Genomic DNA, 12,436 nt, shown 5'->3' on the forward strand with positions numbered 1-12,436 from the left:
CCCCTCCCCCCCTGTCCCCGGCTGGTTGCCTTTTCTGACAGCTGCACAGAAAAAGAGACGAAAAGATTCGAGAGAGATATCGCATATCAACATAGATTTGAAAAAAATAGTGACCCAAAACCATTATGGATTAAGTTAGTGCATTTTATATTGTAGGGATTGTAGTCCATGTAAGATTACTTGTCTGATATGTCAGAATATTTCAAAGTTGCTTTCAATAAACTTTTGGAAATCCAGCTTTTCGACAAGACTCTGCAGTGCAAGACTGGCACTGCTGACATAACAATACTGCTGGCTTAGCACTGATGATGTGTAATGAAAAAGTCAATAGATTCGACACCAAATGCACGCCAGAAGAGCTCTGCGCTCTCTCCTGGCACAGCAGTAACTCACTACAGTTACTATACGGTCTGGCTTTCAATCACACACTCCTACCTCGCTTTAATATTGCAGTCTGCACAGTGTTGATTGTAAACTCTCTCATCCAGGAAGCTCTGATTCCTCACTTTCTGAAGTTTTGTCAATATTGTATGGAGTCTACAGGTCTGACTGCAAACCTTTACTCTATAAAATGGAAAGAATAATCCTAATAATAATAATGCTCAGCAGTACATCTCATCGAGAGGGCACTCTGCTATATTTTCTCGTAAACGATCGTTTTGTTGGCCTATTTGTGACGGGATGTTTTTCCTTTGGCAACAGGAGGGCAATTAGCAGCAGTGTCCTGGGTCTTCTACTGCGATTATTACAATACATTGTACAGGTACCTGCTGTGCAGACAAATCTGTGCCGTTATTTTCTTTACCTCTTGGTAGACAGAAGTGTTATTCAGCTCTGAACACGAAAAGGTTAAAGGAAATTGTCACTCAAAAGTTTGTAGCGAGTTACCATCCTGCCTCGTATTTGGCAAATTCTTGGAATATTGTGTATTTAAATAAACTCATGTATTATAGATATTAGATTATATAAATGTTTATGTTGTTTTAGGCCACCTTTATTTATTTTAATGGTTTATATAGCGCACTATTCATTTTACTTCAGTTCTTACTGCCAAAGTAAGTTATGGAAACATCGTGGGGAGTATGACCTAGGGATGCACCGATATATCGGCCAAAAATTGCACTTTTGGCGAAATGCCGAAAGTGCAATTTTTTGCCCGAAATAGTGGCGTATCCCTGCTTTCTCTCCTCCCCGCAGGGCGCTGCTCTGTGTCCCAGCCGGGGGGTGGGAGAGAAACTGTCACAGGAGGCCGAGCGGGAGGAGAGCGCTGTGAGCGGCCGGCGTCTCTCCTCCCTGCACCACTCAGCCTCCTGTCACAGATCAGGAGAACGGCCGTGTGGGCGGAGACAGCCAACTCTGTCATAGGAGGCCGGTGGTGCAGGGAGGGTATAGCAGTCAGATCGAGCTCTCCACCCCGCACTACTCGCTCAGCCTCCTGTGACAGCGTGTCAGAGAGGAGAGCCAATGCAAACACTCAGCGATCGCTGAGTGTTTTTAAATAATGGAGGACATGGTATGTTTACTGTGTTCCCAATTATGAATTAATGGAAATCTACATCACCACCTGTTCATTCATGCTTGTGAACATGGTAAACATACTATCTCCACAAGTTATGAATGAACAGGAACACTCAGTACAGAGGATTCCTGTTCATTGATAACTGGGGCTGCAGAAAAAGAGATTTAAAACTCTGTGTTCTCAATCTCTTTTTCTAGTTTAAAAGTGAAATATCAGGAGTCTGTTTAGATCCCTAATATTTCCCCAAAGCCCCTAAAGATAAAGTAAAAGATACAAAATATTTAATACATAAATAAAATATAAAACAATTTAAAAGTTTATAAAAAAATAAATAAAACGATATATTTTTTTACATTTTAAAAAAAGTTAGAAAACAACTTGTGGCCTGACCTTTTTTTTCATTTCGGTTTCGTTTCGGTTTTTAAATTTTCATTTCGGTGCACCTCTTGTATGGCCCTTCCAGTAGGTTAAGTTGCTGGAGGAAACTAACTTAAATGGAGAGAAGCAAACTTTATACCTGTATTGTCCCTACTACTTAGCAACCTTGCTGCCTATAATCATATTTTTACATTGATGTAGCCATACTGAAGTCTGATGACAGTGCATTGGTGCCTTAAAGTGTATGTTTGGACAAAATAAAAAAAATGTTTTCAGGATGGACTTTGCAAATCTAGAAAGGAAGTAGGGGTTATATCTTAAAGTAAATCTAAACCCCCAAACCCCAGAAATGTAATATATTGCAGCTTACCAGCCCCTATAAGCTGTGGCTGTATTAGTTTTCTTTTTTCAGATGATACATTTTCTGCAAGTTCAGGAAAATACGTGTTGAACCTTCCATGAATCCAGTGATCCCCTGGCTTGCTCTTCGGGCTGACAACTCTGCATTATCAGTTCCTCACTGTTGGACTAAGGATAACCTTCTCCTCTCTTTAACATAGCAGTGGGGATGTTTGGTAGCCCAGCACAAATGAACTGGGCAAGGCTGACATCACTGACCGGGATTTCATGTAGCAGAGGCACTGTTATGTTAGCTCTCTACAGGAAGTTAGAATGGACTAGATATCTGGCGGATCAACAGGTTTTTTTTCCTGTACTTGCAGGGTTTTTACATAGTTATATAGTATTTGAGGTTGAAAAAAGACACATAGTATTTGAGGTTGAAAAAAGACAGGTTTATCAAGCTCAACCTTTGTGTGTCTGTGTGTGTGTGTGACTCCCTGTGTGGTTTAAAGGGATAAAACACAGGGCAATGTGCATGTATTACATTCTGTATTTTTCTGGTTTTGCCTTGACCTATACTTTAGAGCAGGGGTGGCAAACACAAGGCCCGCGGGCCGAATCCGGCCCGCCGGACCTTGTAATGTGGCCAAGTCTTATTTGCATGAGCAGTTTACACTTGTGTTTATGTAATGTACTAAAATAATAATATAAGACTTAATATACTATACAATATATAATAATAAGACTTTTAAAAGTTACCACACTTTAATAAGATTTACATTTAATTGACCTTGTTCACATACATCTAAAAACCAAACCAAACAAATCTTTTTCAACACTTGGTATTGGCAGGGAAGAGGCTGTTGATTTCTTCAAGTCTGTATGCCCCTGGCTTTAAGTCTAGGGGAAGGTGTGCAAGTAGGTGGAACAGAAGAGAAACAGACACTTGTGTTCCACATAATCCTCCCTTTTCAGTGTAAAAGAATACCTGTGTAGCTGATCCCTTTATTAAGGCATTTTCAGTTACTTAATGCGCAATAGGTATTATTACGCCCCACAAGCACATATCCAGACATTGTTCCTTTATGTGCGTTAATGGCGGAACAGGTGCATTGCTGGTTTAGGGAAAGTGTAAACAAATTCTTCCATTAAAAAAAGCTCCTAGTTAGGCAAATGTAAATGGGAGTTTTATAGTTATTATGGCAACAAAATATGGAAGCTGCACTGATTACAGGCAATCTGGAAAGCCTTGGCATCTGCACATTTTAAGAGCAAGTCAGCTCACATATTTTTACTCTTACAGAATTCCTTTAAATAAAGATATTTGTAGATCAGCCACTACAGCTTTCGGTGGCTCAGTAAAATTACTCTTTATTGTTTACTAAGATAAAATATCTGTGATAGAGGGAATGCATTGTTTTAAGGAAGTTGGGCAGCTCATACAGCTGCATTTTGGGAAGAAAGCATAACGCACAAATTTTGTGGAGCACGGCAAAGCATGGCTGTTAGACCGGTCACTTTAGCCTTGCTTCCCCTGCGCTCCAAGGTCCTGTGATGTTCACTACACTGTATTTTACTTTATTGTACTGTACAATGTGAAATGCCATCACTAGAGCGGAGGAGGAGACAGGCTGAAGGGACCAGTCTAGGAGCTGCAGTTCAGGTGAGTATATCTTTCTTAACCCCTTCATGACTGAGGCCCTTTTTTAATTTTTTGCACCCGTGTTATATTCCAAATTTTAGGCCTGAAAATGACGTAAAACCCCCCAACATTATATATTTTCTGAATGCCAAGACCCTATAGAATAAAATGGTGGTAGTTGAAAATGTTTATGTTGCGCAATATTAGCGCAACTTCTTATTAAACCCCAAAATTTAGTGACAAATTTAATTAAATGCCCCAAAACACAACAAATTACCCATTTTTTTTAATGAAATATAAAAGATGAGGTTACAACGAGTAAAACGATACCCAACATGCCCAGATTACAGATTGCGTGCGACCGTGAAACGGCGAAAAACTGCAGTACCCCAAAAAGTCAATAAAAGACGCTTTAAAAAAATGGACCCGCCCAGCTGCGTGAGTGACAGCCGCCCCCTCCCCCGTCCGTGCTGGAGGATCGGAGCGAGGAGGGGGGAATCCAGTCCCTCCCCTGGCACGGCAGAGAGCCGTGACAGGATCGAGAAGTGAGCGAACGCCGGTATGTGTTTGCTCACCTCCCGATCTACTGAGCTGATCTGTGACCGTTTCATTGTCACAGGTCGGCTAGAACTATGAGGTGAGTGAAAGGCACTCACCTCATAGTTCTCCTTTAATTGTGACAAAAGCCCCACTGCAAGAGTTAAGAATAATTGTGCCCAGAGTTCTTTAACCCTGATCCCACCAGAAGGAGGAAGCCAGGGAAAGGTAAACATAGTATCTAAGGGGACCTTGATTTTTAAGTTCAATACATGGGGGGAAAAAGGTTGCATTGTGATGTAGAAACATTTTGAGTGGATCAGGCACTTCACAAGGTATAGTAGGTACCTCTCAAGTTGGAATGAGCTGCAGCTCTGTAACAGAGTTTTTTTTATTATTGCGGCAGTGAAAGGGGAGGTGCACATCTGGCACGGTGGGCATTCTAAAAAGGCAAGCGCACTTAGCTGCAGCATGGGGCCCAAGCGGGCCAGGAATATGTTTTGGGGACTCTAGAGCTGAGTGCATACGGGCCTCGGCAGAGTCTGAGAGGACTTACCGGAGGGCTGTCTCTGTTGTCATTGGACGAGGTGCCGCGATTTGCGGCAGGGCTTCATAGTGCTTGTAAATGTAAAATTGTTTAATCAAAATGTTTACCATAAAGTGGTAGTTTTATCTTTTTTGGGGGAAAATGGGAGGAGCGGGCCATCCGACCCTTCTACAAATTTCTCCTGAGATTCTCTGGTGATGTGATTATGGTAGTAGAACTGCGACTGCTGTTGCTGCAAGATGAGTAAAGAGACCACATAGGTTGGGGTCAGAGCCTAGATCTCCAGTGATGGGATCTAATCACTGCAGTCTCTGACAGAGATGACGCCAGTTCATGATTAAACACCTTAGCATCTGTCTATAACCAAGTCATCAATATTAGGTGGACTGGTCATTTTAAGTAAAAATTATTACTTAAACAAAAATAATTTTTTTAGACTTTGAAGAATTTAGCAATTTCTAGAGGTCTATAAACAGTTTGCAGGTATCTTGCCATATTTTTTTAGAAATGTTGTGCGACTGAATATGTGCCTTATCATGAACTATTTTGACCTTTTTGTTTCAGATTTCTGCCTGACGTGAGACTAGTGGCGCAGACATGTTCCGGAACAGTCTGAAGATGCTTCTCAGTGGTGGCAAGTCCAACAGAAAGAACCGGTCCAGCGGTAAGACATCTTATAATAAAGCATTTAGGATTCCTTTAAATTCTCTTTTCAGTTCGGCTGTAGCTGATACTTCTATGTATAGAGTTTTGTAAAACTATCATATTGGAGGCTCATTAGGAGGCCTGTATCATGGCAGGATGGGCAGCAATAACAGCTGATATGTTATTAGTCTAAAAAATACAAAAATATACCGCAATTTTTTGTTTTTTTTTATGTATATGATGGGTGCAATGCAAATTGTTGGGCAATTAAAGAGACTCTGTCACCATGGCTATTCAGAAGGCTGCCTCCTTTTGAATGTGCACGCCAATGGCCATGCCTGTGTGGCTGCCTCCACGCAATACCCACTATTTTCTCCTATGGGGAAGTATGTGGCCTGCTCCCATGATGCTGTGCTCAAGCTTAGCAGCTAATTGCTGGGACCGAGCACTGGAACATGATGGAAAGGATGACATCACCATTCCCTCTAGTCTTTCGACACCAAGTATTTTACAGCAGCTGCGAAGGAGGAAGGTTGTATGAAGGTTGTCATACTTTACCGTGGCTTCACTACCTAATAAAGCCCTCATCTGAAATACACCAAAGTTTGGAGTGAAAGAAGGATCAGGATGATGGCTCAGAGCCTGCAGATTTCCTTACAAGACAATAATGACCACTCCCACCTCCACTGAAGACCTCCCCATTTGAAAACGTTGGTTGTCTGGCTGTTAAGCAAATGCAATAGTTTCAGTGCTTTTTGATTCACTTATAATGTTTTGCAACCAGTGAATCTGCAGGAAAGCCAGGCAGCTGGCATTTTTAGGGAGATCAGCAATGGCAGCTAATAGATTACTCTCAGTATCAGTTTCTGTTAAATTTCCATTTGTTTTGCTCTATATTGTACCACTGAAAACAAAGCGAGGCTGTGCTCAGCACATTTGGGAAAGGTATTCCAGGACAGATGTAAAACCAAGCCTAATCTGGCCATATACTAATAGATTAGCCTGTGGCCTGGACAAAAAAAATCGAATCAATTCATCCATGCACGCCAAACAGCATGGATGGAGGAATAACCCCCACTGGGTTATTGTTTTCTGACAGCCGGTTGCTGCCGCTGTCAGAATACATGAGCGTTGACTGCAGTCGCTGTCCAGCTGAAACCTTTCAGCCTGGCACCTTCAACAAAAGTTGATTGAGTAATTGACTGTTGTTGATCCAGCAGGTCCACCCACAGAAATTCTAACAGTGTTTTCGCCAGCTTTAATCTAGGGATAGATGTCTCATACTGTAACTCCTACTCATGCATACTATACTGAGTTGTACTTGTCTTCATGCTCTAGTAGGGAACACAAGGCATTTGTTTTGTTATTTTATTTATGTCCATCCTTATGTTTGAATGTTCGCTTCTGCAACAGGTTTGTTGTGTATGGGCAGTTTAGCTCAGAGTTACGCATTCTTTAATTTCCTACATTCTCCAGCAGGAGGCAGCAGGCCACCACTTTGAATGATCAAGACACATTTACAGTTTATTAGGGAACAATGAGGAGAAAACTTGCAGTGCTGGCATCTTGGATTCCCACCATGCATTACAAATGTGTATCTGCAGTGACAAGAACAAAGGATAGACAAAATTATAGAAAAACCACATAAAAGCAGAGATTAACTTTTAAAAAGTCACAATTTAGACCTAAATCTGTGTCTGCCAGGTTTGTGGTCATACAGAGGTATGTACAGATGATCATTCCATGTACATCAATAGCTGAAAATTGTACATATGCAAAGTGCATGTGACCCTGCCGTATACTGTGGATACTTGGCAGGAGAATTACTCAATGCCAGAAAAGTAAATTGTGTAAAATTAGCACAGATCAGCACCTCTGTGACCCAGCCTTAAAAACATTATGTTGTGATCTTGAAAAGAAGTGTTCCTTACTGTATACTGAGTATAATTTATTTGATGATGTTTCCATTATTTTGCCTATTCTCCAAAGAATATTTAAACCCGATCTCCAGGCAAGACAGAAGAAATGCATATATGGGAGCGGCTTTACCTACCAAAGGATTTTTAGTCCAGTCCTGAGATTTACACAGCTTTGCCACACAGCACAGCCCTCTCTGGCAGGGGAGGAGACCTGCTTTTTCTCTGCTGCAGTGCGGTAACACAGGCCTCATTCACACTTGGATGCTTTTTTTAAAAAAATGTAGTTGCTGGAGCGCACTGGATTGCATAATGTGAGCCTCCCTGCGTCCTGGGGGAGGAGGGGTCATGGTGGTGCATTCAGGTCAATCGCACCCGACTGAAACGCGAGCATTACTGTGCCTTGTGTGCTGGTGCGGGCGATCGCACTGCAGGCAGGGCTGCAGTGCCATTGACTTAAATGCACTGCCACGCCCCCTCCCACCCCAGGACGCAGGGAGGTTCACAGTATGCCATCCAGTGTGTTCCAGCAGCTAATCATGCTAGAACGCACTGGAATTGGGGTGAACAATGGGGTCAGACACATTTATTGAAGTCAATTGGGGCCAAAATAACTGCTCAGATGTGAACAAGGGCCATTGAAAACAATGGAATTCCTCCTGTTGATCTTTGTAGCACTTAGGCATTCAAGCTGCCAAATGCACAGGTGTGCATTATAGTTTTTCTCTGCACCCCCAGCCTGTGGCTGGACAGTGAAAGAAGAAGGAGCAGACTGATGAGTTTGTTTATATGTTTTGCTCTCACTCTGCTCTCACATACTATCGGCATGTTTCTTGTACTGCAGAACAACGATCTGCCGTATTCTACTGCTTCTCCCAGCACATCACTTGAATGAGCTGTGAGCTGTGACTCTGGCAACTCATAGCTTAAACAGAGCTTTCCTAGAGCTCCTGGTGGATTGGGGAGGGAAGGAAAGTACAGTTGGGCAAAAAAGTATTTAGTCAGCCACCAATTGTGCAAGTTCTCCCACTTAAAAAGATGAGAGAGGCCTGTAATTGACATCTTAGGTAGACCTCAACTATGAGAGACAAAATGAGAAAACAAATCCAGACAAATCACATTGGCTGATTTGGAACGAATTTATTTGCAAATTATGGTGGAAAATAAGTATTTGGTCAATATCAAATGGTCATCTCAATACTTTGTTATATATCCTTTGTTGACAATGACAGAGGTGAAACGTGTCCTGTACGTCTTCACAAGGTTGGCACACACTGTTGCTGGTATGTTGGCCCATTCCTCCATGCAGATCTCCTCTAGAGCAGTGATGTTTTGGGGCTGTCGCTGGGCAACACAGACTTTCAACTCCCTCCAAAGGTTTTCTATGGGGTTGAGATCTGGAGACTGGCTAATTGAGGTCTACCTATGATGCCAATTACAGGTCTCTCTCATCTTTTTAAGTGGGAGAACTTGCACAATTGGTGGCTGACTAAATACTTTTTTGCCCCACTGTATATGCATCTTTAGAGGGCTGCATTAAAGTGAACATTTCTCTGCAAGGCCAATGATTGTCCATTACTGTACAGATCAAACTTGTATATACATCCTGAATAATAATAATAATAATAATAGGCTCTTAATGACATATTAATCCACAATGTTTATTAAGATTTTTTATTTCTCTTTTTCAGAACATTTTTATACTTCTTGGGTTTTCTCATTTTTATGTGTTTTATTTATTTATTTTATTTATTGACTTGTTTGTTTGCGTGCTAAATATATACAGCTGCTACATTCCTAGTTTGTGACTTATACAGCTGCTACATTCCTAGGTTTGCTTGGTTTGATGTGTGACTTTGGTCTTGGTATCTGATCCAGAAAGAGTAACATTAGAGTTGTTGAAACTATGATTCTTTATCCGGGTGACTTAACAGCTCTACCTTGGCCTCTCTCCCCCTCTCTTTCGTATAGCTGTTTCATTTAGTCACAGAATGTCAGGGATGGGTCAGGGTAATATGTACTCAGACACATGCTTATGGATGATTTACCAGCCTGAAAGACAGAATAATCAGCTATGATGGTAGGTGATAATGCATCTGCGTATTCAATGATCCCTTTCATACCTGCTGTACACAGTCACATCTTGCATGTGCGGCTCAGGATTGTTCTCTCCTGGAGACGCTGTTTGCCTATGTTTTCTTCCACTACAATCATGGTTTGCAGATATAGAATATGTAACACAATGCATTGAAGCTAGAGATAAACATGTTTGGCTGAACCAAGTTCTCAATTTCCCATATAGGAATGTACTAGTTTTCTGGTTTAGCACCAGGTTCATATATAAGGATCAGTGTCGTCACTGTGAAGCAGTTATTGGACCAAGTGAGCATTGTCTAATATGTACAGTTCAGATGTGTTTCTTCAAGCAATGGGATATGTGTGCCGCATAAACTACTTGTTGTTGTCCAAGTAAATCAGCTAAATTGGAATTTCTTCTTTGTGTTGTAATATTGAAGACATCGAATGGATCTTTCTACAGCAATCTAACTAACATATGGGAAAGAATAGGAAAAGCAGTATGTAACAGGAAGTACTGGAATTGTGAGAGGGATAAAACAGAAATGATGTTGCTCAGCAGTGTTCTATGTTGCAACGTCTGAGACCTCAGGGTGACCTCATTGTCCTGATAATCTTCCATCCCGTTATCTAGGAGGTTATTATCTGGAACATTGGTAAACACCGTCATCAAGATAATGACTGCTTTTGGGGTTGGTGCATCCCTTTCTTTCTTTTGCATGGTGAGTGGCACAGAAGAGAGAAATGCTAAGAACAGCTTGGTGGATCCCTCGACTGGATGATGCTTGGCTCTTGCGCCCATTCCCATAAGAACCAGTCTTCAATTTCCCAGTTGCTGCTTACATTCAGATACACACCATTCATGTGTAATAACTTGGTAGCCACACTTGGACCTAGCATTGGGGTTTCAGTCATTGAAACAATTTAGAAGAAAATGGAGCTAGGTTGTTTAAATCCTCTAAACGTATGCATCTGTATATTATAACTTGACAAAACAGAGATGCAGTAGGTTAAATAATGCAAACTATCAAACAGACAAAAAGAACAACTATTTCCAATATATCATCCAAAATGATTTCTGGTAATACCTGTCCATTTTTTTGGCATCAGCCTTCCTGCAATTGTCTCTCTCTGCATGCCCCATTACCCATGCTATCAGGGTATGCCCCTAAGCATTCTTTCTAGAAGCATAGTCCACGACAGAACTGCCTTGTTTATATGACAGAAATCTTTGTGATGCCATCTGTGTCCACCCAGAAATAATTATCAGCTTTACAGAGGGGAAAACGTGAGCTATTTGTCAGGCTTTGGTCAAATGTACTACATTTTGTTCGTTCGAATGGTAAAATGACTGTAAAACACAAATTACTGAGTGTGGAACATCCTGTCTTAGTGTTCAAAAACAAAGAGAGGAATCAAAATATCTCAAACACCAGTTGACCGTTCCCAAAAGTGTACAGATGTTTACATTACTTTCTTTACGGCTCGTTCAGAAAAGCTCAAGACAAGAAAAAGGTGTGTACTAGAATTTAAAATAGTCTATTCATCTGTGTCATGGGGATTGCGCTCTGCTGAGCCCTGTCTGAACATTTGTGACTTTTGGCTCATTGGTCTGACAATGTCACCTTTTGTGTGACATTCTGGCTCAATAAAGGTTTTGCAGCCTTTTCAACAAAACATTCCCAAAGAGATGTAGCTTGGCCTGTATGTACAATACTCTAGATGGCTGTCATGGTTTGTGGACCTCTCGGTGTCATTAGACCTTCTTTTATACTTTACACCTGTTAGGATTTTTTTCTTTTGTCTTTTAAATATCATATCCACTGTATATTGTCAGCGGAAATATGCTGGCATTACACAAAATTCAGCTATAAATATGCTAAGTGGATAGCAACAATAGTGATTTACCTATTCCAACTTTTTATATATAGACAAGATAGAAAAAATGTTTCAGTAAAGGATTGGGCTTTTATGGGTCCTGTATGCCAACTATCCATTACACACATTACGTTTGCAGACAATAATGAGCCCACTCTTTGATTAGAAACTGATCAGGTAACGATCAGATGGAATAACATTAAAATGGAATTGCAGCTTTTCAGCTCTCTGATCCATTAACTTGTTAATTCATCTGTTATTTTTAGAGATGTAGCTTGTGCAGTCAAGGTCCAATGAATATAGGAGAAACCATGAATGCCTTGATATACGAAAGTGAGATTTCTTGCCTGCACATAGCAGGGTCCACATAAGCCCATCAGTATAATTTAGAGAAGAAAAGGGACCGCAGTTGAAATAATATATTGGAGCTATAATATAATATATATTATATGATATAATATATAATCTAATAAATGGGCCTCCCTCACATTATTAAAGTCTGCTTCGGAGGACTGCTCATGTTGTTTGTACACATTGCATTGTTTGATTTGTTATCTACACCACATTGTTTGATTCCATTTGGACTTTATTTCACTATGTATGTTATGTGGTTTGAGTTCAGCCTATAATCATTGTTGTATATTTCACTGTATATATTTGATTGTTTCTTCAGCTCGGCACATTATTGCATGTATATTTTGTATTATATCAGATATAATTTTAGTGCTTAGTAGCTCTTTTTCACCTTTTTTTGCATCATCACTGGCGCAGATCTTTTTTGTTTATTTGTTTAATATATGGGAGCTATTTTTACCTCTGTAATTTTATCCAACCAGTCCTGAAAATTGCACAGCCCTACTAGACATCATGGCTATGTTGGGGACCTCCCAACTCTTGTAAACAATACAGCTTGGTCATCTTGCCCCCAGCCTGTAATTGGGCAAATCAGGGATAGC

The 12,436-nt window shown here is 40.8% G+C and overlaps 1 protein-coding gene across 2 annotated transcripts in view; it reads left to right on the plus strand.

Annotated features, from left to right (window-relative positions):
- Nucleotides 1–12,436, plus strand: part of TANC2 (tetratricopeptide repeat, ankyrin repeat and coiled-coil containing 2) — a 259,959-nt gene that overhangs the window by 33,774 nt on the left and 213,749 nt on the right. For both annotated transcript variants that reach the window (XM_018555203.1, XM_018555204.1), the window contains exon 2: nt 5,530–5,629. In XM_018555203.1, the coding sequence (XP_018410705.1) occupies nt 5,563–5,629 (67 nt within the window). In that variant the 5' untranslated portion in view covers nt 5,530–5,562. The remainder of the gene's footprint in view (nt 1–5,529; nt 5,630–12,436) is intronic.

Source organism: Nanorana parkeri, unplaced genomic scaffold (assembly GCF_000935625.1).
Source record: "Nanorana parkeri isolate BGI_ZX_2015 unplaced genomic scaffold, ASM93562v1 scaffold187, whole genome shotgun sequence".
Lineage (NCBI taxonomy): Eukaryota > Metazoa > Chordata > Amphibia > Anura > Dicroglossidae > Nanorana > Nanorana parkeri.